Consider the following 27,891-nt stretch of genomic DNA (forward strand, 5'->3'; position numbering starts at 1 on the left):
TCTGCCAAATGCCCAAGAGAACAACGAGACTCCGTGAAAGGCCAACCAAAGTTCTTTGCTAAACACCATCAACACAAATACCTTGTTTCCCAGGTAGGCCTCCGGGGCCGCCCAATAGTACTGGGAGGTCAGCCTCTGCTCCACCGCTGAGTTGTTGATGCTGATCTGGTGACGTCCACCCAGCGCATCCTGCTGGGACCGGATCTGGTTGGAATTGACCAAGTCGGTGACCAGCCACCCGGACATATCTTTCACCTTCAAAAAAGATCCAAGAATTTCAGATCTGTGCATCCCTTTGGGTTTCCCTCAGCCCTGTGCTAGCATCTTCACAGTGAAGGAGCAGACCCAGAGAGCTCAGCCAGGATGGAGTTCACACACCATGGCTTCTACTCGTCAAAGGACCTGGAATAGTTCCCCAAACCCAGGTCAATTAGAAGCAAATAGATGTGCAAAACTGTACAGGCCATGGATATATATCTCAGATTAAAAGAATAGCAAAAAACTCAATAAATGCACTGAATAAAACATCTCTGGCTAATGCTGACTTCTTCGTTGCTGTCCCCTACTTCTTAGCCAAATGCCAAAAATTGTATAAAGCCTCCAGAGCCTATCCTCCCAATCTGTCACCTATGTAGAGATGACAGGAGACTACCCACAGGAACACTTCACCCTTCTCAAGTATTGACCAGAATCCCCTCTCCCCAGGCACTAGCAAGGAAAAGGGAGGTGAGGGAAGAGCCCTCAGCTCCAGCCAGCATGCTGTCCATCTGGAAACTACCCGCCAAGACTCTCTGTTCCCCAAACAGCTAGGACACCCTGCCTGTCTTCGTAATCTCAGTGCCATCTGCCACACTCCCACCTGACTGACGGGCCAGGAGAGGCTTTCACAAACGTCAGAGACGCCGAAGCAGAAGCAGTCGGAGCAGCCCTGGGGGTTCCTTTCCTCCAAGTTATAGAATCCTGGCTTGCAGCGATCACAGTGACTCCCCTCAACATTTTCCTGCAAGTGAAGCAAAACATTAGCTTCAGAAACCAATAGATGGACAGAATAAAATTACATGAACATGACACATGGTGCTGGAGAAGACTCTTGAGAGTCTCTCAGAGACAGCAAGGAGATCAAACAAGTCAATCCTAAAGGAAATCAACTCTGAATATTCATTGGAAGGGCTAATGCTGAAGCTGAAGCTCCAATACTTTGGCCACCTAATACAAAGAGCCATGTCATTGGAAGAGACCCTGATGCTGGGAAAGACTGAAGGCAAAAGCAGAAGACGGTGGCAGAGGATGAGCTGGTTAGGTAGCATCACTGACTCGAAAGACGTGAATCTGGGCAAACTCCAGGAGATAGTGGAGGACAGGGAAGCCTGATGTGCCGCACGGGGTCACAAAGAGTTGAACACAACTGAACAACAATAACAAACGTGACATTAGCAGGAAACACGTCTGGCGACCCAGACATAGGTAAACAAGAAGACAAACGCAAAGCCTCGTGATGTCACAATTTCCAGACAGTCTCAAATGTTATCATCTGATTTTGTACTCAAGGCTGAAGCTAAGGATCAAGAGCTTGGTTGTTATATCGAAATGGCTTTTTCACATTGTTTTGTCTCAAATCTTCTATGTTTTCCAGTCTTTCAAGCATTTAAAATCTGAAAAGGGCTTTATTCATCTTGTAAATGAATGCTCAAGATTATTTTCTGTCATAAGTACCTTACAGAGACAAGACTCAGAGCAGGGTTCCTCATTCACGCTGCCAGCTGTGTTGCAGTCACAGGACACACACTCCGGGTAACCCTTATAGCCGAATTGGCAGCGATCACATTTTTCTCCCGTATAACCCTCCTTGCATGGACACTGACCTGGCCACTTCCCTGCAAAGAAAAGTGGCAAAATGATCCAACAGGAAAGCAAAAGGGGTTTCAAGCAGGGGTCTGTAAAAGGCCAGAGAGTACATACTGTCGGCTCTTTGGCCAGTCTCTTGCAGCTATTCAACTCAGCCCATATGGCTTGAAGGAAGCCACAGATGATACATACACAGACGGAAACAGCTGTGATCCAATAAAACTTTATTTATAAAGACAGTGGTGCCAGATAGGGCCCACAGAACATAGTTGACAACCACCCCTGGTATAAAGAAAGAAAAGATGGAAAACACATGTAACTGTAAAATGATGCAGTAGCTTTTGAAAAACATTCAGTTCCTCCTTGAAAGGCTAAGCACAGAGTAGCCATAAGATCTAGAGATGCCACTCTGAAGTATCTAGCCAAGAAAAATGGAAACATATGTCTTCCCCAAAACTTTTACACAAAGGCTCATCGCAGCATTATTCACAACAGCCAAAAAGTCAAAACAACTCAAATATCCATCTACTGATGAATGAATAAGTTAAACACACATACAATGGAGTATTATACAGCAAGAAGAAGGAATGGAATGCTGCCACCTGCTACAATAGGGATGAAACTTGAAAATAGTATGATCGGTGAAAGAAGTCAGTCACTAAAGATCACATATTCTATGCTTTTATTTCTATGAAATGGCCAGAATAAGCAAATCTCTAGAAAGAAAGTAGCTCAGCGGTTGCCTACAGCTGGGGCGGGGGAGGGGTGAAGGGAAACAGGTAGTGAAACTGCCAATGGGTAGGGGGCTTCTTTACAGGGTGATGGAAATATTCCAATATTGGATTGTGGTGATGGCTGTACCCAGGAATATCCCGAAACAATGGACTGTACACTTTAAGTGGGTGTACTGCATGCAAATCAATTATATCAGAAAATTCCTTTTTTAAAAAAAAAAGCACAGAAGCCAGTGGTGGAAGGTGATGAGCACTGTCTTTTGCTTTTAATGCCAGCTTCGAAAGTTGTAGACTCTTGGCCAAGTTTCTCAAGTGCTCTGAGCTACATTTTCCTTGCCTGTAGAGTAGCTAAAATAATTTTTACTTGCTATGATTAAAAATTAAAATGATGTATATTTTTCGTGAATTACCTTTGAATCCAATCAAAGGTAACTGTCATCATCAGCAGCATCTTATCGTGGGCTGCAGGGAAGGATCATAGCTCCTGTAATTCACCACCTCCCCCAACCAGCAGGCCCCACAGTGAGCACATCCTTCTCCGGTGATCAATATCCACTTCCACTGCCAGCAACTGAGCACCAGAGGGGGCCGCAGGGGTCTCTGAGCACATACAACCTATTCAGGGGACTCTGGCATTTGCACATCCATTTGCCAGTTTTGGAAATGGAAGGAATGCTGACATTTACAAGGTTACCTGGAGGATTTGCTTGCGTTGTAGAAGGATGTATGCTTAAGCCTCTGCCTGTCTTCTGAGAGCTAAATGCAGTGATTGAGATTTACTGTTCCACATATGACTTGAAACAGAGCCTCATTTATTCTTTCATCAAAAGCTCAATTAACCCCTCAAATGTCATTTCGTCACCTTGACATCACCATCTCCACCCCTCCCTTCCTTAAATCCATCACGATTGGTAATTTTGCTTTATGCCCAGGGCACCGAGACCTGGCTTTATTATTATTCATGGACTTGTTTATTTAGTGTCTGCCTGTGAGCAGAGACCTTGGTCATCTGTTCAACTATACATATATGTTCCCAGGTCCTAAAAAACTGCCTGGCACGTAGTAGTAGGTGCTTCATAAATATTTGATAAGCAAAACATCAATAGAGAATCATCACCAAATTATACATAATGGTAACAGTCTTGCTAGGTGCAAATCTTACACACACACACACACACACACCGATTGTGAGCACAAAAATGAATCAAGTACCTCTGTGTAAGTCAGATTGAAGGTCATCCTTAATACAGACAGAACTGAGGGACCCCAGAGGGTCACAGTCACAGGGGCGACAAGGGTTGTCCTCATAAGGAGACACCTGAAAGGCAGAGGTTGTCCTAGATTATCTTGCTAGAAATAACAGCAATCTTAGCATTAACACTGACAATAACATCAATGACAAAGTGTTAACTTTTCATCCCAGATGTGACTATCACCATGATTTTGTGTACCCTGGATGTGTAGGTCAAGCCAGAAAATACCAAACATCCGTTTGATGGTGACAGCCGCTGGCATCATTAGCAAAGAGTCCGCCTTTCCCATTATCACTGCTCCCAGGCCCCCTAGCTCTGCTGTGACCCGGAGTTATTTAGAAGCATCTCCTATAATCCAGCCACCATGGGATTCCCATGTCAGCTACATGTCAAGTGAGAAGTGAGCACTTCCTTTGAGCAAGAGACAGCTGCTTCAGTTATTGGCTGACCCTCCGCGTGATCACTGAGTATCACAAAATTCTGAGAGGATGCAGCCAGGGAGCTCTGAATTCAAATTGGGTAGCAGTGACCAATGGAGAAGGAAAAGGCAACCCACTCCAGTGTTCTTGCCTGGAGAATCCCAGGGACGGTGGAGCCTGGTGGGCTGCCGTCTATGGGGTCGCACAGAGTCGGACACGACTGAAGCGACTTAGCAGCAGCAGCAGCAGTGACCAAACATCCTACTCTGAGCCAGAAAAGAGGACAACAGAGCAGGATATCTATACTGAAGAACACTACAAGCTAAAAAAACAAAGATTAAGTGGCAGGTATTCCCAGGGCAACTGCCAGTAGAAGGACAGAAGAAAAATCATGAGTCAAAGTCTAAGAAAGGTCCTAAGAACCGGAATCCTTATAATTACATGCACATACCCCTTATTAGCATTCCGATAAAGGGATTCTGAACCAGAAAACAAAACGAGTGAGAAATGATCAGGACTCAAAACCTCGTTATGTTCATAGCTGGTTGCCTGTAACTCTATTTCAGCCCTTTAATTAGTGATTGATTTCATAGTTAACTGTTGGGCACATCTGTCTCCCCAATCAAGTTTTAAGTTCCTTGAAGACAAATGGTTTCTTTTTCACCTTTGTATGCCTTCAATTGCTTGGATTATAAAAGACTTCCCAATAAATATTCAGTCAAAAAAAGATTACAGACAAATGTTATAGAAGGAAATGTGGTTGTGTGTGACGGTCTGAGGTTCTTTCCTACCACAAAGCTGGGCGACAGCCAAGGCACTCTTACCCCATGGGGTCTGTAATATCCGTCCACACAGGTTTCACAGTTGACACCCATGGTGTTCTGCAGGCAGCCGATGCAAACCCCTCCTCCTCTGAACTGTCCGGCAATATTCAGGCTTCTCCTCTGATTGGCCACATCTTCATCATAGTAACAGTCTTTGGCTTTATTGTGGCAATTGCATTCTAGGAGAATATTTTGACATCTCAGTTAATACAGACGTCATGGTCTGGATAAACACAAGCGTTCCCTCCCTAAGTAAGTTTTGAAGAAAGTGAAAGTCACTCAGTTGTGTTTGACTCTTTGTGACCCCATGGACTATACAGTCCATGGAATTTTCCAGGCCAGAATACTGGAGTGGGTAGCCTTTCCCTTCTTCAGAGGAATCTTCCCAACCCAGGGATCGAACCCAAGTCTCCTGCATTGCAGGCGGATTCTTTACCAACTGAGCCACCAGGGAAGTCCAAGAATACTGGAGTGAGTAGCCTGTCCCTTCTCCAGTGAATCTTCCCAACCCAGGGATCGAACCCAAGTCTCCTGCATTGCAGGTGGATTCTTTACCAGTTGAGCTACCAGGCAAGCCTGGCTATAAATTAAAACTATAGAGTAAGTTATTTTAGTAGGACATGGGCCACCTTCTGGAGGCGTTGGGGAATAGCTATCTGAATTATAAGTTTGCACACCCACTGGATCCATCAACCTCTTTCCTGGGATCACATTCTGCAGAAGCACCTGCTCACTTGTCAGTGATCAAGGTGAATCACTGTACCACTGCCTGTGTTAACAGAAGACTTGCTGTTGTTTAGTCGCTAAGTTGTGTGTGACTCATTGTGACCCCCATAAACGGCAGCACGCCAGGTTCCTCTGTCCTTCACTATCTCCTGGGGTTTGCTCAAATTGTCCATTGAGTGGGTGATGCTATCTAACCATATCTGACAACAGACAAAATACTATAGGTAGGTATATGTTTTGATAATGTTACATCTATATAGTGGAGTTCAATGCAACTATTTTTTAAAAGTAATTAATTAATTTGGCTGCGCCAGGTCTTGCAGCATGTGGGATCTATTTCCCTGATCAGTATCGAACCTGAGTCCCCTGAATTGGGAGTGCAGAGTCTTTGCCACTGGACCAGCAGGGAAATTCCCCAGTGCAACTATTTTTAAAGCAGCATTTCATACCGTTAACATGTAAACATTTTCTTTAAGATATATTGTTAAATATAAAACCAATGCACAGATTGACATGCACATTACATTAGATTCTATGCACAAACTGTGTAAGGTGTTAACATGCTTTATTTGCATAAACATTTCAGAAAGAACCTACCAGGAAATAATATAAAGTGAGAAGGGTGGAGATAGAAATATATAAATATGCTTTAATATATTGTAGATATTGGAACCTCGCGAATATAGTGTCTATTTAAAATCTAAATGCAAATTAATACAGAATAATTGAATACATGGTAAGGGAAATCAAATAAACAGTAAATCATAATGATATATCAGGTCTCAATCCTTCACATCTTATGCAGTAGTCTGAAGCTTTGGGAATTACTTGAATATCTAAGAAAACCATTTTATTGTTCAGTTGCTAAGTCATGTCCCCCAGACTGCAACATGTCAGGCTGCCCTGTCCTTCACCATCTCCCTGGGTTTGCGCATGTCCATTGAGTCGGTAATACAATTCAACTATCTCATCCTCTGTCACCCTCTTCTCCTCCTGCCCTCAATCTTTCCCAGCATCAGGGTCTTTTCCAAACCATTACACACTATAAATATGAAGTCACTGTAAACTGAAGCAGACGAAGGGTGAAGGCTTCACATCTCTGCACCTCTGAGGGGCCTCACCTTCACACGTGTTCCCGGAAGAAACAGTGCCAGGTCTCCAAGGCTGCTGGTGGTATCCAGGGCAGCATCGATTGCATCTGTCCCCACACGTATTATGTTCACACTGACACTGGAATTTCTAGACGACAAGGAACATAAAACTGCATCTGAAAATTGACCTGCATGCTTTTCTTAAGTTTATTTCAAGAAAAATTCATCACAGTCAAATACAAAGCAAGGGTTTGCAGTTGACGATATATGGTGACATATAAGCAAATTGGTATTTCATTTTTAAAGATAAAAATAAACATAGAACCTGGTTACACGCAGAATTGAGAAGAAATAAAACAAACTAACATGAGTTAACTAACAAAAACTTTTCAAAAGAGGTATGTTGACTTGAAAGGTTTGGAAGCTCCTATGAGTAACTTTCTTTTTTAAAAAAAATATTTATTTTTGCTGAATCAGTTCTTTGTTGTAGAATTCGGTATCTAGTTCCCTGACCAGGGATCAAACCTGGGCCCCCTACACTGGGAGCACAAAATCTTACCCACTGGACCACCAAAGAAGTTCCTGAATAACTTTGTTGATATTCATCTCTATATTTTTCAGCAATAATAAGAGAACAATCCTATTCAGGAGTTAAATTATAGCAAAGATTGGGAAAAAAAAGTAATTCCATGTAAGTTGTTTAAGAGAAGAAAATAGAATGGTCTCTTCTTCACTTAATATGATGCTAAAACAGGAAAACTTTGTTTTATCTTGATTCAGCACCACAGAAAGGAAAGAGGAAGGGACTCTTAAAAACATAAGCATAATTTCTAACTGCACATGACTTTCACTTACTATCTTACAGAGAAGAGCTTTAAAATTCAAAAGACCACTAGATTGGACACTATTTTACAGTTTAAGGTTAAAATGGCAAATATTATATCTTGTTTTGAAACAACAAGAAAAAATTCCTAGAAAGATTTAATTAAAATGTATTCTTCAACCAAAGCAAAATTAAATTGTCTTTAAAAAATTAAGCCAGTTAAATTATCTGAAAAGTTCTTTTTTTGTGGAATGATTTTCAAACTTTCAATACTTGCCTTAAATAAAAAGTGCAATGCTAACATTATAGCTGCAACTTCTGAAGTTCTAGTAAAATGTGAAATACTACTACTCACCTTCCTAGCTTCATCCCATGGGCAGCTACTAGCATGGCCATAACAGATACACATTCCTCCAACAGAAATGTCTTTTACTGAATAGTAATACTAAGGAAAAAGAAAGTTACAAAAAAAAAAATTAAAACCTCTTCTAATTCAGTGCAAAGAAAATGTTGACATGCAAACAAACATCTCAGCTGCTATAGGTAATCAAAAATACACATAAACCTTTTAAATCATATTTCATGCACAAATAAATATAAGTAAAAATGTATGTTCAATTAAAGTAAATAATGTTCAAGTTAGCTCGTCAATAGAAACCAAAGGAGTTGAAAAAGAATTTCTCAACTTGGTTGCATCATAAACTGAGGCATTCATATTTGAAACCTAGGCTACTGAAAACTCTAAAAATATTCCTAAATTGAATACAGCCCTATATAAACTACTCATGCTAGTATTCTGGCCTAGAGAATTCCATGGACTATATAGTCCATGGGGTTGCAAAGTGTCATACATGACTGAGTGACTTTCACTTTTTCACTATATAAAAAGGATAACTCATGACCAAGTAAGACTTATCCCAGGGGTGCAGAGTTAATTTAACAAATAAACATCAATAAATGTAAATCACCATATTAACAGAATAAAGGAGAAAAACTAAGATCCTTTCCTTAGATTCAGAAAAAGCACTTTAAAGAAGGCAACACCAGCATTCAAAAAACTCAGCAAACCAGAAGCAGAAACAAGCTTCTTCAGTCTAATGAAGGTGTGTCTATGGAAATCCTGGCTCTAACAGTGCAAGGTTAAGCACTTTCCTCCTAAAATCAGTTCTCATCATTTCTAGTCAACATTTTAGCCCATACGGTGCCAGTCAGTTCAATAATGAAAGGAAAAAAGATGTCAAAGGCAAATAGAGGGCACAGTAAGACTGAACTGTCATTATTTGTAGATAACATGATTGTGTACATAGAAAATCTATCAAAAGATACAAGAATTTGTAAATCGGGCAATATCTCAATGAACAAAAATGAATTACACTTCTATATACTAGAATGAACAAATGGAAAACAAATTTTAGAAAGCAAGCCATTAACACTAACATTCAAAAACATGAAATACTTAAAAGTAAACTGAACGAAAGATGGACGATAAACAATAGATCAAGGCCAAGAGGAGTGAAAGAAGTCAGACGTAAGTGGAGACGTATAGCACATTTGTGAACTGGATGATCCAGTACTGTCAGAATGTCTTCCAAAATTCCTCCTAAATTGATCTATGGAATCAATGGACTCCCAATGAAGGTCTCAGCAGGCTTTCTTTACAAACTGATTCTAAAACTCATAAGGAAACACAGTGAACTTGGAACAGCCTAACCAATCCTGGAAAAGAATGAAGTGGACTGTTACAGTACCTGACTTCAAGACTTTCTACAGTAATGGAGAAAGACCTTTATTGGCATAAGGATAGACAAACAGATCATTAGAACAGTACAGTGTCCAGAAATGCATCCACAATAATAAAGTCAAGTAATTTTCAATAGGCCACAAAATAATTTAAGGAAAAAAAAAAAAGAATGTATATATTTTCAACAAGTCGTGTGGAACAATCGTACATGCACATGGAGAATAAAGAAATTCTACCTCACACCAAATAAAAAATGAACAAGAATGGATAATAGGTGTGAAAACTAAAACTATAAAACTATTACAAAAAAGCATCAGATAATATTTTTGTAAACTCGGGGTAAACAAGCATTTTTCAGAGAGGAACAAAAAGATTAATTCTGAGGAAAAAAATGATAAATTGCATTTTATCAAAATTAAAACTTCTACTCATCCAAAGTCATAGTTAAGAAAGTGGCTAAGGAAGGACTGATGCTAAAGCTGAAACTCCAATACTTTGGCCACCTCATGCGACGAGTTGACTCCCTGGAGAAGACTCCGATGTTGGGAGGGATTGGGGGCAGAAGGAGAAGGGGACGACAGAGAATGAGATGGCTGGATGGCATCACCGACTCGATGGACATGAGTTTGAGTGAACTTTGGGAGTTGGTGATGGACAGGGAGGCCTGGCGTGCTGCGATTCATGGGGTCGCAAAGAGTCGGACATGACTGAGCGACTGAACTGAACTGAACTGAACTGAAGCAAGAGACAGAGGACAGAGAATGGATTTGCAGTAGAGACACATCTGACAAAGGACTTGTACACAAGACATATAAAGACATTTATAATTCAGGAATAAAGAGATAGGTAACCCAATTTAAAGATGCATAAAAATGTGATCAGATACAAATAAGCACACACTCAACATAATTCTCAGGGAGATACAGATTAATACCCAAGGAGACACTCCTCCATGCACTTCGGCATGGCTGAGGTGACAGTAACCGACACCCTAGTGTGGACGTGTGTGGTGTACCCGGAGCCCTCACACACCGCTGCAGAATGGTATAGCTGCTTTTGATGTCTCAGCAAGCTCCCCAAAAAACTCCCCAAAATCAAATATACAGCTATCCTATAACTTGGTTGTTCCAATCCTACTTTATCCAAGGGGTTTGAAAACGTCCGTCCCTATGAATCTTATACATTTACTATACATATATCTCAAAGCTTAAACTTTTAAGTGGAAAAAAACCCCAAAAAAACCAAAACCCAACAACTCTCACTTGCTTGGTTAGCCGTGGAGCCAGATCAGAACGAAGAAATGGCCACTACATCCTTCGCAAGACAATGTCATCAGATGAGTGGAGACAAGGGGGCCTGAGGACACCACATCAGAACTTCTACCTCATTTAAAGGTGGTATTTAATGTCGTCAACGAAAATAAAAAAAGCCAACCAGGGAGGAAATGTCTATTTCCCTTAAATGACATAAAGTTTTCCCAGATCAGGAGCCCGGCCAGACTTACTCGTCTGGTGACAATAGGGTCTAGGTCTTTAGGGTCCCGGTGGCTGAGGGTCATAAGATCGGCATTGAGGGTTCGGATACGCTGTAAACGCAGGCGGATGTATCGTGCAGAAGTGAAATCCAGCAACTTGGGTGAAAGATCATCAGAGCTTGGTCTGCCATTGATTAACGATGTGTGAATCTAAAGATAAAACATTAAAATAAAGAAATATCCATTTAAACATGCAAAAAATATATAACTCTGATGGTTCAAATTCAGGACATAATCTTTACAGATATTATCTAAAATCAAACCAAATAACTAGGTTCTTATAGGAATCTAATATTAATTGACACTTGTGAACAGCAATGATCACAACCCAAGTTCAGTTTATTAAAGTCATTCATTCTAGCGTCTCAGGGATTGCAGGGAACCTTTAAGTAAGAACACTTCTCCCGGTGTGATGAGAGCATCTGAACATGGATCCACAGGCATCGGTAAACCAGAGTCGAAATGTCGAGGATAGACTGAGCAGAATGGGAAAAGGTACCTGGGAACTTTGTAACTCCCACTCTCTCAACTCATCTCTGCTCTTGAAACAATACAGAGACTGCTGCAGAGTTCCTGTGTGAAAAAGCACTTTTTTTTGGAGGGTTTTTGTGGTTTTAGCTCGTTAAGGCATGCTATCAAGGCACGGCTAATTTTTTTTATCACACTCTGATTTAATGATGTGTGTGCAGTCCAGGCATGTAGAGCATGGAACTGGAACACTTCATCAACCATATCCAACCCACAACACCCCCAGGGAGAGTGAGAACTTCCTGGAGAAAACCCGGAGCTCTATCAACAAATACTGTTGCCCTGCTGTCATGGGAAGGATCTTCCTGGGAGGACCTGATGAATTATTAAATCACAGCAGAGTGAAGTTGAGGGACGTCCTTGAAGGGAAGAAATCAATAAAGTAACATGTGTCTGAGGCAACATGAAGCATCAGTAGACAGCAGGCAATGATACCTCAGCTCCAGCGTTTCAATAGTTAAAGATCTCTGTGATCTGCACCAGGAGAGATCTATCTGGAGTCCTCCACTTTGGCTCCTACAACAGCTGTGTTGTCATTGGAGGTGGGGAAAAACAGACCTCCCAGCCGGTAGGGGGCGCCTTACCTCTCCGTGCTCAAGTGGCACCAGTCTGGAGTAGTAGGAGGTACAGATGACTTCGTCATCCGCCCTGTAGGTGGGGGGCCCCCGTCTTGGAGTGATGTTGTAATGCGTCAAACATTCCGTGTCACTGACCGCATAGTACTGCCAGGGGCTGAACTGGACACCATCCACAGAACGTTCCAAGATCCAGTTTCCAGGCCGAGGGGCATTAGCTGCCTTGATAATGACATAAGCGACCTGGAAGACCTGGAACAAAGCCATTGAAAAGTCTCAATCAATAATCAGTAACAAGTGCTCAGAAACCAAAGTGCCTCTTGAGAGCACTGTCATATGATGACTTCCAGTGTCTTTTACTGCTTTTGAAGATAACTGCTCATAAGTGTTCATCAGAGATGTATCTTGTAAATGTTTTACTGGCGGCATTTGCTTTCAAAATATACTCAAACTGTTCACAAATGAATCTGTATTATTATTATTGTTATTAACAGTGTAATTTTTTAAATATATTTTGGGTGGGCTGTGTACCATGTGGGATCTAGTTTCCCCATCAGGTATGGAACCTGTGCCCCCTGCATGGCAGCATGGAGTCTTAACCACTGGACCACTAGGGAAGTCCCAATAATGTTAATATTAGCATAAGTGCCTGTTTTCTTGTTTTCAATGTCTTTTTCCAGCAGGATTCTTAATGGTCATAGTTGCATTATATTTCATTAATAGTAGTGTTAAATGTATTTCTCATACATTGATTTGGAGATAACACATCTGAACATGAGAAAAAAAATCAACTTACTACACACCTATCACAATGGCTACAATCCAGAACACTAACAACATGAAATGCTGGTGAAGTTGTGGAGGGACAGGAACTCTCACTCAGAGCTAGTGGAAACGCAAAATGCTGCAGCAACTTCAGAAGGTAGTTCGGTAATTTCTTACAAAATTAAATATGATCTAACCATACAATCTAACAATCATGCTCCTTGGTATTTACCCAAAGGAGTTGAGAACTTCCACAGGTGAATGGATAAAGGAAGCATGATGTCCACACAACAGAATACTATTCAGTAATAATAATTTTAAAAATTGACCTCTAATGCCACAAAAAGACATAGAGGAACCTTAAATGCATATTGCTAAGTGCAAGAAGCCAATCTGAACAGGCTACATACTGGATGAGTCCAACTATATACGACCTCTGGGCTTGCTGGTTTTCTGTGTTTTGTCTTAAGCCTCTCCCCATGTTAGCCCTCACCAATTCCAGGAACACAATTCCTCAAAATTAACCCACCATAAACCAAAATATTTTACTTTCATCTACTGAACTATTCCCTGGGAAGGACAGTTCTCTCAGATTATAATAACTTTGTTCACCTACAAGAAACGCCCCCCAATAAAGCACACCCCATTTCTAAAGCATATTAAAAGCAAAATAATGTTATTGGATTTCAGTAATGAGGAAAATCAGGAACTGCTTGTATCCAGAACTGAATGTCCATGTTTAAAAGTCTAGAACCATCTCCATCAATTTAAATCACTTAAAATAATCATAATAAGGCAAAGGTTATTCTGCTGGAGCATAAACATCTCAAGAAAATTCTCCTATGAACATACTTACATGGCTTTTTCTTTGGGGGAGTTTTTTTTAAAAAAACCTTTCCCCAATTTTGTAATTCATATATTCTATCATTTATATGCTTTTTGATTTACTATATTTTGTTTGCTCGGTCACTTAGTTGTGTCCGACTCTTTGAGACCATGGACTATAACCTGTCAGGCTTCTCTGTCCATGAAATTCTCCAGGCAAGAATACTGGAGTGGGTTGCCATTTCCTTCTCCAGGAGGTTTTCCTGACTCAGGAATCCAACCCGAGTCTCCTGTGCCTCCTACATTGTAGGCAGATTCTTTACCTGCTGCTGTGGCTGAGGACAAGTTAAGTGATTTATTAGAATTACTAGCACTTCAAACCTTTCTAACTACATTCTTCTCATGAAATATGTACTGTTACTCCCACTACTTTACAGATGAGGAACCTGGGGCATAGAAAGATTAAGAAACCTTCCCAGGATCTCACAGGTACTAAAATGTAAACCACACTTCTACAGGTTGCAAGGGAAAAGAATGAAACCCTGAGCTGAGCAACAAGTGAGCACCAACCCAGTTTTCCAAATCTCTGACCTCAACCAGCAGCAATCGTTTCAATACCATGTTCTTGTACTTTCATCAAACCCTTGCGGGTTTTTAGACAGACAGGTCAGTCACATGTCATAAAATGATATCCAGTGGAAGAACAAACATAGTGGGAAAATTTTAGAACAAATCGTTTAAATATCTTGATCAAGGCCTTCAGATATGATGCTGGGCGTTGTTCTCACAACTCTGAGTAGTTCCCCAAACTGGAGACTGGGAAGCAAACCAAAAAAGGGATTATGAGATGGAAATCTGCAAAAGCGGACGAGGGGGCTATGAAGCATCTAGATGCAATATGTTAAATCACATTACTGGCAGAAATGTCTCCCCAAAATCCAAATACTGAAGTCCTAAACCCTAGTACCTCAGAATGGGACTGTATCCGGATAGAGGTGTTTAAAGAGTTAATCAAGGTCAAGGGAGGTCATAAGCCTCTCTGACTGGTGTGCTTTTAAGAAGGGAAGATTAGGACCCATACACACAGATGGAGGGTCAACCCTGTGAGGACACAGTGAAAAGATGGCCATCTGCAAGCCAAGAGCGGAGGTCTGACGGAACTGACCCTGCCAGCACCTTGATGTTGAACTTCCAGTTCCCAGAACTCTGCTAACACATTTCTGCTGTTTAAACCCCCAGGTTTTCCGTATGGGTTACAGCAGCCCTAAGCAAACGAACACAAGCTTGTCTAATTCACCCGTTGTGTGCTGACAAACAGGTCTTAGCACCTAATATAAAAAAAAAGAGGGCTTCTTTTTTGTTAATATATAGAACCTTTGCCCAAATGAAATCCATGATATTTCTGTTGCCGCTTTTTAGCACGGTTGACTGAACTGCCTTGTCTCTCCATATAAGGTTGGCTGAACACAAACTGATGACACAGGGGTTTCACTGCATTCACCATCACTGAGGTCTTGCCAAAACCTGTAGCTGATACAGCCACTTTCAAATCCACTTTCATCAGGGTTTTCCACCGAGTGGCCTTTGTTAATGATCGCTGGAATGCACATAAACCGTGCCACATAAATAAAGTGCATGCACACCCAACACCGCTTTCGACACGGGAATCCAGACAGGAACTTTCATGTGGGCCTCAATCTTTAATGTATTAAATCCACCTCAGGCGCAGAGATAAGAGCAATACACGGAGCCTAATTCGCCAACATCAGGGCTCAGCTTCACATGTGCTGGGGAGACCAAGTGTCTCTGCTCCCCGGAAAGCTCAGCCGTGTAACTGCAGGGGCCCAGATGCCGCACGGGACCCCGGCTGGAAATTCTGCCCACAAGCACGTACCTGCCTCCCAGGCCATAGTGAAACAGTGGATGGAGGATTGTTTTCTCCTACTCAGTGGGAATGACCTTTTCATAGGCAAAAGAGATTTAGAGTTTAAGTTTTTTGTTTGTTTATTTTGTAAATTTTCATTCATTTTATTTATTTTTGGCTGCACTGGGTCTTCATTGCCATGTGCATTCTTAACTACTGGACCACCAGTGAAGTCCAAAAGAGATTTAGTTTTGTAGTCAAATTACATCTTAGGAAAGAGATACTTCAGTCTATTTGATAAATCATACTGTTCAATTGGGACTTCCCTGGTGGCACAGTGGTAAAGAATCCACTGGCCAATGCAGGACACACGGGTTCAATCTTTGGGTTGGGAAGATTCCCCAGAGAAGGAAATGGCACCCCACTCCAGTATTCTTGCCTGGAGAATCCCAAGGACAGAAGAGCCTGGCGGGCTACAGTCCACGGAGCTGCGAAAGAATCGGCCACGACTAGCAACTGAGTGACGAGTATGACAACTGCTCAAGTATTCTTATAAAAGTGGTGAATCTGTGCTTTGTAAAAGTTTATTTCTTTGGATATTATTAGAAAATAAAATTCAGAGTGATCATTTGAGTTAAAATTTATTATTTAAGAATAAAGAAGCAATTATTTGCCAGAAGGTTAATTACTAACACAGCTATGATTTCCTTCTGGTTTTACAGAGCATGTATCCCGAAGCAGCTTGTCAATTGATAATGACGTGAAACAGCATCAAACACTCGGCAGAATGAGAGAAGTTTGGGTCTTGGACCTTTACTTGGTGTGTAGGATCCATGGGATTCACATTTTAGGTAAAGCTCTAATGGACAGTGACCTTAAAATATCATTTCTATTTGATGCTAATGACTGTTAAACTGTTATCGCCTCATTTTAGGACCAGTACCCAAAATGAACAGACAAAAGGACTTAGCTTCGTGAATGAGAAGAGAAGTGTGAAATAAAAGAGGTTTGTTGCTCTTTAAATCTGCTGCTGTCATTAGAAGTGCAGGGTAAACAGGTCAGAATCCACTGTCTTTTCCCATCTTTCTTTTCTTCTTGTTTTTTTCTTTTTATGGAGGTGAGGAGGGACTAGCTACTTATAGTGGCAAATGTAGATCAAATAGGTTTCTTTTCTGAAAATTCTTAAGCTTCCTGTCTCAGAAAATCAAGGTTGGCTCATTCCGGAACCAAGTTCAGATTCTACACATGGACACATGAAAAGCCAGGGTGAGAAAGCTGATGAGCAAGGAAGAAAGGGCAGAGAGAGGGGCCCATTGCAGAATTAAAAGGGAACCGGGACCAGTTACCTGAGGATGGGAAAGGGGTAATTAAACCCCTGCGGGAGAAGTTCTGTTTCTCATCAACTAGGGAAGCTCTTTCCAAAAGAGCCCACTGGTAAGGAGTCCCAGGGTTCACGAGCCCCTGGTTCCATCTCAGGATGACTCAGGGGATTATTTCCAAGGATACGTGTTGAGCCCCATGAAGAATCAAAACTGGAAGTACTAGGCTGGTCTCCATCCCTTGTCTCATGGATCTCTCTGTAGAAATGTTCCTAGCATTTAATTTGTCCAAGCACTCTGGGAAGATCTGGCTAAGTTTTGTGGGAGATGAACAGGAACAACCTCAAAAGCAAAGCCAGGAAGGTCCCCAATTGCTCTTTGAGGAGATCTTCACTACGTTTCCCCACCTGGAGGTGCCGGGTGACAGCTGAGCCCAAGAATGAGATAAACCCACGTGGGAAATGCAGGTACAAAGCCTTCTAGGACCTGAGAAACCTAAGAAGCACCTTTCCTGTCCCCAGAGTCCTGACCACCCATCACCCAGGGACGCCGGTTTTCACCCAGGAACATGTCAGGCTTTGAAATTACACTGGACTTTCTCCCCGAGACGCAGTGCCCCTTGTGCTGGAACAGAGTGGGCGGTCAATGCCAGTCCCTCCTTCCCTCCTGACCATGGAAGCAGGCCCGGGCATCCGTCATGGAGACAGGAGGAAGTCAGGGATGATCCAGGAAAAAGCAGAGCTGGAGGTGGTGGCCTAGAAGGTGGCTGCAGAGGCCAGCCTGACGCTCAGGCTCTGGCGTCACAGGCTAAGAGACACATGCCTGCCCGCTTGGTGGCCTTGTCCTGGGGTCAGCCTTGGTGTCTTGGTGGCCTCCTGAGAACAGCCTGCCCAGGAGAAGAAGTGCAGAGCCAGACGGAGCCCAGAGGGACGGTTCAGCTTGGCTCCTTGTTAGAAAAACACAGCCCCTCTCCTGGGAAAGGGTGGGAAGGCAGAGCTGCTGCTGTCAGAGATGTCCCCACCCCTCACCACCAATACCCTCCCCAGGATACAGGAGGCTGAGAGCAAAGGATGCTTCTAACACCCTTTCACTGGAGACTCATTCTGTAGACACTGATTGAACATCTGCTCCGTATTAGTAACAGGTCCGTGTCAGGGCCTATGAAGACAGCGCTGAAGTGGGGGACATGGTCATCAGTGTGGCCTGGATGCCCTGATGGGCAGACAGGTGGGCCAGGGCCCTGGAAGAAGGACAGAGGTGATGTCTGCGGGGCGCCCTCGTCTGGAGAAGCGGTAGGGTCAGGGAAGGTTTCTCTGAAGGATCTCTGGAAAGAGAGGGAGACATCTAGGGGAGGAGAGAAAGCTGCTGGGGGACAGGAAGCTGGGACCTACAGGGCCAGAGCACGGAGGTGGGACACCACGGGAGGCCCAGCTGGTTTGAGTGTTGAGATGGGAGGGGAGCGGACAGGACAGGGCTCTTTGCAGAATGTTCAAACTTCTTGACCATTTGAGGACCCTGAACCAGGGAGAGTTACCAGGTCACGAGGGATGTAAAGAAGATGGAATTGGATGCTGGTGCCAGGAAGTCGTGAGAGATGGTGGTGGTGACAAAGCAAAGACCAAGACTAAAGTAGAGAAAAAGCAGTGAGTCTTAAAGAGTTTTCCTAAAGGTCTAATGTGAGTGAGAAAGAAAAACGTGGAGGCCCAGCAAGGGTTTCCAGCTTTGGACAGACACCGCAGGAAGACAGGATAAGTCTCTCTCACGTGGCCTCAAAGCCACCACTCCCTTCTTCTGTCCTCAGTCCTGGAGAATTTCTGGCTGAAAACACTTGAAAACTTCCCTTCACTTCCTCTTCTTGTCCTCATGCTGACCTATGGTGCCCAGGAGATTCAGCAAGTGGATGCAGATGGCCCCACAGCCCTCTGCTCAGCCCTCATCGTGAGAAAACAGTCCCATTGCTCCCTAAAAGTAAAAGAGGCCCCTAATCATTAAGCCTCACAAATCCAACTGGCAACATCGTCTAGAGAAACCGTGTGAATCTGCACCTGACCGGGTCCATTAAACATTAACCTTTGAGTTACACATTTACAGCTCCTGGACACAACGATTACGTGCTTCTTTCCTTTGGTCACTAAATCTAGCTGAATCGCTTATACTATGAGCCCTAGAGAGATTAGAAAGCATTATTTTGTTTCTGCAAGATTTCACTCAGTACATGGAACCTTGGTCCACATCCTATTTGAAGATTCCCATCTTTCTTTAGGAACCTCCAACTTCACGGAACATCTAGAATTTCTCAGTCATCGACCTGACAAACCATTACACTTAAAACTGCTTTTAAAAGAATATCTAAATAAATGTCTTATATAGGCAGGCTCTTGTTTATTTTTTAAAAATGTGGTGGAAATGTAAATTGATGTAGCCATTACGGAAAACAATATGGCAGTTCCTCCAAAAATCATGGCTAAATGGCTAAACAGGGGCTTCCCTGGTGGCTCAGTGAAGAGTCTGCCTGCCAATGCAGGGACACAGGTTCAATCCCTGCTCTGGGAAGATTCCACATGCCACACAGAGCAGCTAAGCCGGTGTGCCACAACTACTGAGCCCGTGCTCCGGAGTCCAGGTGTGACAACTATTAAGCCCGCACACACTAGAGCCTGTGCCCCAGAACAAGGAAGACCACCATGGTGAAGGGCCTGCAGACCACAACTGGGGAGTTGCCCACACAGCAGTGAAGACCCCGCACAGCCATAAATAAATAAATAATAAATAAAATTTTAAAAGCAATAAAATAAATGGCTAAATAAGCTCTGGGATACACTGGAATATTATTGAGCCTAAAAAGGGAACGAAATACTGACTCATGCTACAACATGGATAAAACTGGAGGACATTATGTTATATGAAGTCAGCTGGACACAAAAGGACAAATACTATATGATTCCACTCATACAAGTTGTGGAGAATAATCAAACCCATGGAGACGAAAATTAGAACTGTGGAAAACTGGGGCTGGGGAGGGGAGGAAGGATGGGGAGTTAGTGTTTAACGAGGACAGAGTTTCAGTTAGCCAAGATGAAAAAGTTCCAGAGGTAGATGGTGGTGATGGTTACACAATGCGAATGCCAGTGAACCTAAAAATGGTTAAAATGGTAATTTTAGGTTATGTATGTCCATGGGGTCACTACAAGTCGGACATGACTGAGCGACTTCACTTTCACTTTTCACTTTCACACATTGGAGAAGGAAATGGCAACCCACTCCAGTGTTCTTGCCTGGAGAATCCCAGGGACGGGGGAGCCTGGTGGGCTTCCATCTATGGGGTCACACAGAGTCGGACACGACTGAAGTGACTTAGCAGCAGCAGCAGCATGTTTTACCACAAGAGAAAAAAAAGATGTGAAACTAGGGAGAGAAAAGTGATTGATACAAAGACTCAACTGTTTTGGGGAAAATAGAGATTTCTAAATAGATCGTGATTAGGAACCAACCCTTGTTTAGAAATTGGGAAAGACCCTGATGCTGGGAAAGATTGAAGGCAGGAGGAGAAGGGGACAACAGAGGATGAGATGGTTGGATGGCATCACTGACTCAATGGACATGAGTTTGAGCAAACTCTGGGAGGCAGTGGAGGACAGGGAAGCCTGGCGTGTTGCAGTCCAGGGGGTGGCAAAGAATCGGATATGACTGAGCGACTGAACCAAAATAACAGGAGCCACCTCTGGAGCAGCCCACTGAGCAGTCTGGAGGGCAGGCCAGCAGCTCAGAGGGGATGATGAAGTCCTGTCTTTCCCCCAGCCCTAGTCGTGTCAGGCTCTTACTAAGCCCTGGCAAGGCCTGATGGCTTCACAAAACACAGAACTGGAGGACAAATTGGGTTTGAGAGAGAAAGGAGGCTTCTGCGTGACGTGACTGGAGACCCACAGCTCAGAGGCGGGCTCTCCTCCTGGTGACGTCTCCTACATGACAGGCTGAACCCTGGGCAGTCCCGCTCCTCGCCTGGTCCTACAGTCTGGTTCGAGGTTGTAAGTGATCCTAAATGGTCACCACCTCAGTGGAAAGAAACGGTTATTTCATGGGCTTTCTCGTGCTTCTAGCACATGAATCACAAAGATAAATATCTTTTGATTACATGTCATAAAATAGTAGAGAAAAGAGAAATTTTAAATTATAAGACTGACAATTCTCAACAGTCACCTACTTGTCGGAGGAAAGGTCTTGGAAACTATTAAAACTACACAAGCTCAGTCACTTTATGATTTCACTTTAAAAAACTGATTAAGAATAACCCAACTTTGATTAAAAAACAAACAAACAACTCTTATGTACAAACAACTCTCATACTTCCCACTCAATTTTTCTCCAAATCTAAAACTTTGCTACAAAAGAAAGTCTACTAATTAAAACACACACACACAACAAAGGACAGAGCTATTTACACATATTGCAGTGGCCATCAGCTACTCTAAGAAGGCGTAAGCCACTGCAGTTGGTAAACAGAAACTGATGAGTGGTTTTCAGGCTTCACAGAGCTTCTCAGGTATGTGGGCATCCCAGCTAATTATCTGCAGCTTTTAATCTGATCTCCCAGCTTTCCCAGGCTTCATTTCCATACCTTATGGGGCATGGAGGCCACCAAGCCAGGGCAAGCCAGAGCTTCCACGTACCTAAGCACAGATTTCAAAGGAGCACACGTCTGAATGCATTGGCACTAGCAGGCAGCCGCCTCAGTCCCTAAGAGTTTCCACCTTTGTCATGACTTCGGCAGCATCATCATCTAAGACCAACGCTTGCAGAGTCAGACTTCCAGAATTAATCCCCACCCACGCACTAAAAGAGGTAACGCTTTGTGATTTATTGCTGTTCAGTCACTAAGTTGTGTCCGACTCCTTGTGACTCCATGGACTATAGCATGCCAGACTTTCCTGTCCTCCACCATCTCCTGCAGTTTGCTCAAACTCATCTCCATCGAGTTGGTGATGCCATCCAACCATCTCATCCTCTGTCGATCCCTTCTCCTCCTGCCCTCAATTTTTCTCAGCATCAGGGTCTTTTCCAATGAGTTGTCTCTTTGCATCAGGTGGCCAAAGTCCTGGAGCTTCAGCTTCAGCATCAATACTTCCAATGAATATTCAGGGCTGATTTCCTTTAGGATTGACTTTTTTGATCTCCTTGCTGTCCAAGAAACTCTGATTGGTGATTAATGGATTTAAATTTCTTACAATTCAGAGAAAGAGACTCACAGACTTAGAGACGGAGCTTTTCGCTGCCAGAGGGAAGGATGTGGGGAAGGGAGAGTTAGGGAGTTTGGGATGGACATGCACACACTGCTGTATTTAAAATGAATAACCAACAAGGACTTACTGTAGAGCACAGAGAACTCTGCTCAATATTATGTGGCAGCCTGGATGGGAGGGGAGTTTGGGGAAGAGTGGATGCATGTATATACATATATGGCTGAGTTGCTCTGCTCTGCACCTGAAACTATTACAACATTGTCAATCAGCTATACTCCAATATAAAATAAAAATTTGCTTTAAAAATATGTTCTCCAGGACTCAGGCTTAAAATGATCAATCCAGTTGTATTCTCTACACCACAATGCATTATTCACAATGAGTAATATAACTATGAATCTACACGTTCTTTAGATTTCTCACATCATAGGTGTGAAATAAAAATAGGAAGATATTTTATAAAAAGGAAAGTGGGGATGTAAGGTATCACTATCGGACTTTTGACTTTACAGTACTTCCCTAAGTACCACAGCTATTCTCTTGACAACTGGCATCTCTCAAAAGGATGGTATTTAGAATTGATTCAATTTTGTTCTCTTTTGTTAAGACTTGAAAATTCTTTCCTGCCTCTTACAACCGTATTCAAAGATCTACAACTGTTACCACCATTTGACAAAACATTTGCCTGGGCAGAGATGAATAAACATGGCATAACGTATACCTGTGAAGGCGATCAACAATATCAGACAAACACTGTTAAGCATCTGAATTCAGCTCAGTGCTCCCAAATATGTGTTCAGTAAAGTTACAAAGTGTAAATAAATGAATATACATTATATCCGAATGAATGAAAAGTCCTTGCTATTCAATAAACAAAGAACAAAAAAGAAACTGTTAGCGTCCACACTACTAAGGGGCTATGAGACACCTTTCACTCACTGTTAGTGAGTGTATAAACTGAGCAGTATTCCTGAATGACACACCTCACTGTGTGTCCATGGAATTCTCCAGGCAAGAATACTGGACTAGATTGCCATTTCCTTCTATAGGGGATCTTCCCGATCCAGGGATCGAACCCAAGTCTCCCACTTTGCAGGTGGATTCTTTACCGTCTGAGCTACCAGGGAAGCCCGTATGTAAACTATATATCTCAGTAAAAAGAAAAATGAAAGATATCCATTATGATCACACTGGATGGACTATTTCAGCGCCATAAACAGGCCTTTCCTGTGCCGCTGTCTCCTGGGCACCCTTCCCTCAGCCAGTTCTGCATTTGGGTTGTTTCTCTGATGCCCTCAAGCTTCCCAAGTGGCTCAGATGGTAAAGAATCTGCCTACAGTGTGGGAAACCAGGGTTCGATTCCTGGGTCAGGAAGATCCTACGGAGGAGGAAATGGCAACCCAATCCAGTATTCTTGCCCGGGGAATGCCATGGACAGAGGAGCCTGGTGAACCACAGTTCATGGGTTCCCAAAGAGTCGGACACCTGAGTGAACTAACACTTTCACTTTCTGACGCCCTCAGCTGCTCTCCCTACCTGTGCCCCAAGCCTGCTCGTCCCCCACATCCCCCACACCACTCATCTGCTTCCTTGCCTCCCTCCCCCAGTAGCCCAGAAGCCCCTGAAGGCCAAGATCAACCTCAAACGACAATTTAAGATACAGTGACCATATCTACATTTATATGGAACCAATTGTTTGTTGATTACTTTCCTGGGATGTGACCACTGAATCCCAGGATTCATCAAGGAATCCTGAGATGTCAGCCCTTCAGAAGCAGATGTCATGAATTATTAAACATAGACAGTGTTCTCAGATATGATGGAATGGATCAAAAGATAATTCCTGGCTATTAGGACCACAAATGATTTTTTTTTAAGTTTTTTCTTACGTTAAATATTTTCTGCTTCTATACCAGAATAAAGGAAGTTCTGCATAGAGAGGTCCATTGAAGGCATTAAAAGCATGTGACATATTTTGAGATACAGCAGAGGTATTCATGAGCTACTTTTTTTTTCACTTTGCTACAGCTTTCCTTTTAAAGATGAAGATGTTAGATGTTACCATTTGAATACTTTGCTAAGTAAAAAGCAGGGGGAAAAAAGTTAAAAGCAAACACAAGACTGGATTCCAAAATGTATTTTTCAAAGAAAAATTTCTTCAGAAATTAAAACATCTTTTTTTTTTTAGCTTTACTATAACAGGAAGAAATAATTCCAGAACAGACCTCCCTTTCTTTCCATAAATATACAAAAAGCTTTATTTTGAAGCCAAAACAGTTGGAGATAGGAAAGTATATTTTGACAGAGTCCTGCAAAATTCGCTTCACTCACTTTCCAAAATCCTCCCAAGGCTGATCTAAGAAGCCCTGTAGAGCAAGCAAGACTAACAGTACAGCCAACACTCTGCCATTTAAATCAGGAAAAGGAACAAGGCAGGAGCTTTGGTAAACTAAGTTGTGCTAACTGGAAAAATGGTTATGCTTGACTATCTGGCAAACCACCATTGATGACTACATCAGATAAAGCTTAAAAGTAAATCTTGTCAGGAAAGGAAACTCCACATATGCTCTCAATTATGCTCATGTATTAAAAAGCAGAGACATCACTTTGTCGACAATGGTCCAGATAGTCAAAGCTATGTTTTTCCAGTAGTCATGTACAGATGTGATAGTTGGACCATAAAGAAAGCTGAGTGCCGAAGAATTGATGCTTTTGAACTGTTGTGCTGGAGAAAATTCTTGAGAGTCCCTTGGACAGCAAGGAGATCAAACCAATCATAAAGGAAATCAACCCTGAATATTCATGGAAAGGACTGATGCTGAAACTGAAGCTCCAATACTTTGGCCACCTGATGCAGACAGCTGACTCACTGGAAAAGACCCTGATGCTGGGGAAGACTCAAGGCAAGAGGAGAAGACACCAGAGAATGAGATGGTTGGGTGGCATCACCAACCCAATGGACATGAGCTTGAATAAACTCAGATACTGGAGGACAGAGGGGCCTGAGGTACTGCAGTCCATGGGATCACAGAGTCAAACACGACTCAGCAACTGAACAACAACAAATTCAGTTCACTTGTCATTAATACTGAACGACTTAAGGTGCAATGTCTGTATCTCCACTTGGTCCTATAGCTCTTTATGTCGCCTAAATATAAGGGCACAGCCCCTAAAAGGTAAGCTATGGAGATCGGCAGAGAGAAGCCTCTTTTCAGAAGTGTGAGGCAGTGGGGGTTCAGAGACGTCTCAGTTACCCCTCTTCCTGTGAAAGGCTGGCGTTGCCCTGCGTTTCCTCCACTTGAATCTCAGCCAACTTCAGGGACTGGGAGGTCCACAGAGCAAAGAGGGAGATGCTGAGTGGCACTGAGGCCAGGTCCTAAAGGGACTGGTCCTAAAGCAACTTCTGTCGCTTTCTCTGGAACATCTGTGCTGGAGCCCTGAACTGCCCGCTCACAACCTGCCTTAGGGCCGCCATGCTGTGAGGAAGCCCTTAGCCCACAAGAAGAGTTCACAAGGAGGAGCCCTGAGACCACATGAAGGGAGAGCCTTGGCCAGCCGTTCCCCCAGCTGCCCCAGGGCCGCCTCCCCAGCTGCCCAGACCTCTCCCTAGCTTCCCAGACACCCACCTTCAACTGCCCCAGGGCCCCTACTCCAGAAGCCTAGACTCCTCCCCAGCTACCCTAGCACCCCTCCCTTAGCTGCCCAGACCCTACCCTCAACTGCCCAGGGGTCCCTCCTCCAGAGCACCTGCTCCAGCTGCTCCCCTGGCAATGGACTGCAGCCTGAGACGCACCCACTCACAATCTTCCTGAAACAATCCCAGAAAGACATAAAATGAATGTTGCTTCAAGCCACAACGTTTTGCAGTGGTCTCTTACACAACAGTAGATAGCTGGAAGAGACGCTGTGAAGGAGAAAACAAAATGAGATAATAAAAATGTGAAAACAAAAGACAGACATATCTCTGAGATCAGCAGCTTCACAGAGAATGGAACGAAAGAGATAAAAACATCTGAAGGACAAGACTTTCTCGTGGCTTACTGCCAGCTCATAATGAGGGACTTGGATCCTTTCAATCTATTCATTTTGCCAAACAAACTCAAGAAAAACTTAGTATTTGAAATCAGTTGAGACCCATGTGAAGTAATACAAAATTGAAATAAAATCATTTTGAATAGATGCAGATACACAGTCATTGTTCATTTCGACCAGGATCTCCAGGAAGAATTTCTGCCTGACCTGTTTTAACAAACACCCAAGACTCATTTGTAATGAGAAACTCCAATTTACATGCAACTCTTGTTCTAAAAGTCTTTCAAGATTTTCTGCCTCAAGAACGTGAAATTTGCCTGTTCTTTTCTTGTTTACCTGTCAATGTGCTTAGCAAACACTTTACATTTGGATGATACAATGATAGACCTCAATCCAGCTCTTGCCAATTTTTCAGAAATTTGGGGGGAAAAATAAAACAACAGCAGACATCCAAATTAATGAGGTTTTATAAAACCCAGCACACAAGCAACTCTTGTCTAAAGGTTTGCGTAAAACAAAGGCCCTTCTGTGATTACGTTCCCACAACAAAGTGCTACTTCCTAATTAAACCTACACAGAGTATAAAGCACTGCTTCAAAAAGCAGCCTTTATCTTCAATGCCATAGAAAATGTTTCCTCTTTTTACGAAACACACTTTGTCTTCTAAAGGGACATTACACATTTTTACTCACAAATCGGGCCACTCCCAGGGAACATTTTGCCCAGGTTGAAAGATTTTCAAAGGAAATTACTAAACATTGATGCATTTTCCTGCTTCTTGACTGAAAAAACAGGTTAGGGGGCACCCAGATTTACCATGCAAGGAGCGTTGATTCTCCACCCCATTCCCAGGGGATAAGACCCTGCTGGGTGGCAAAGAGAAGAGGGGTTTAGGAAGAACCCAGACACTCCCAAGGCAGGAGGAAGTTGTCAGAGTGGCTGCCAGTCTCCCCGTGAAATCATAACAGGAGGGAACAATTGTGGGAGACCAGAACAAAGGAGGGGAGACTACCTGGACGGTGTGGAAGGAGATGGAAGTCACAGTGTCCAGCCAGGGGCAGCTGTACAGCCATGTGACTCTGGGCAAGCCAGTGGACCACACTCTGCACTGCTACCTCCTCATCTCCAAAGAGGGGGCCGTCTCCCCTCCAGGACTATCAGAGATGAAGTAATATGGACACGAAAAAATGCTGTAGAGTCTACAGACTATACCTGTGTAGATACGTGTATGCGTGTGTGTGTGTGTGTGTGAGATGGACGGATGGCATCACCGACTCTATGGACATGAGTTCAAGCAAACTCTGGGAGATAGTGAAGGACAGGGAAGCCTCACGTGTGGCAGTCCATGGGGTCACAAAGAGTCAGACATGACTTAGCGACTGAACAACAGCAACAATACACACACACGTATATATACACACACAGTATATGAGTGTACAATACATAGGTTGAGCATTCATGTGTATGTATTAATAGACTGAAGGCAAAGGGAGGCAAAAAGATTGAAGGCAAAAGAAGAAAAGGGTGGCAGAGGATGAGATGGTTGGATGGCATCACCAACTCAATGGATATGAACTTGAGCAAACTCCAGGAGATAGCGAAGGACAGGGAAGCCTCGCGTGCTGCAGTCCATGGGGTCACAAAGAGTCAGACAAGACTTAGCGACTGAACAGCAACAACAACACTAATAGATTCTATATGGTACATAGATAATATACTGTGTATATTCTATATACACTATTACTAAACTCAATAC

At 43.0% G+C, this 27,891-nt stretch overlaps 1 protein-coding gene across 1 annotated transcript in view; it reads right to left on the bottom strand.

Moving 5' to 3' along the window:
* The window catches only part of LAMA1 (laminin subunit alpha 1), a 123,199-nt gene that overhangs the window by 69,671 nt on the left and 25,637 nt on the right, over positions 1 to 27,891 (bottom strand). Inside the window, exons 4-12 of the mRNA XM_088833522.1 lie at positions 12,103 to 12,345; positions 10,961 to 11,140; positions 8,071 to 8,160; positions 6,923 to 7,040; positions 5,076 to 5,254; positions 3,792 to 3,897; positions 1,714 to 1,874; positions 860 to 1,000; positions 82 to 255 (exon numbers count right to left, since the gene is read on the bottom strand). Of these exons, the coding sequence (XP_088689648.1) occupies positions 82 to 255; positions 860 to 1,000; positions 1,714 to 1,874; positions 3,792 to 3,897; positions 5,076 to 5,254; positions 6,923 to 7,040; positions 8,071 to 8,160; positions 10,961 to 11,140; positions 12,103 to 12,345 (1,392 nt within the window). The remainder of the gene's footprint in view (positions 1 to 81; positions 256 to 859; positions 1,001 to 1,713; positions 1,875 to 3,791; positions 3,898 to 5,075; positions 5,255 to 6,922; positions 7,041 to 8,070; positions 8,161 to 10,960; positions 11,141 to 12,102; positions 12,346 to 27,891) is intronic.

This window comes from Moschus berezovskii, chromosome 28 (genome assembly GCF_049115385.1).
Source record: "Moschus berezovskii isolate FMDL1 chromosome 28, NW_MosBer_1.0, whole genome shotgun sequence".
Classification (NCBI taxonomy): domain Eukaryota; kingdom Metazoa; phylum Chordata; class Mammalia; order Artiodactyla; family Moschidae; genus Moschus; species Moschus berezovskii.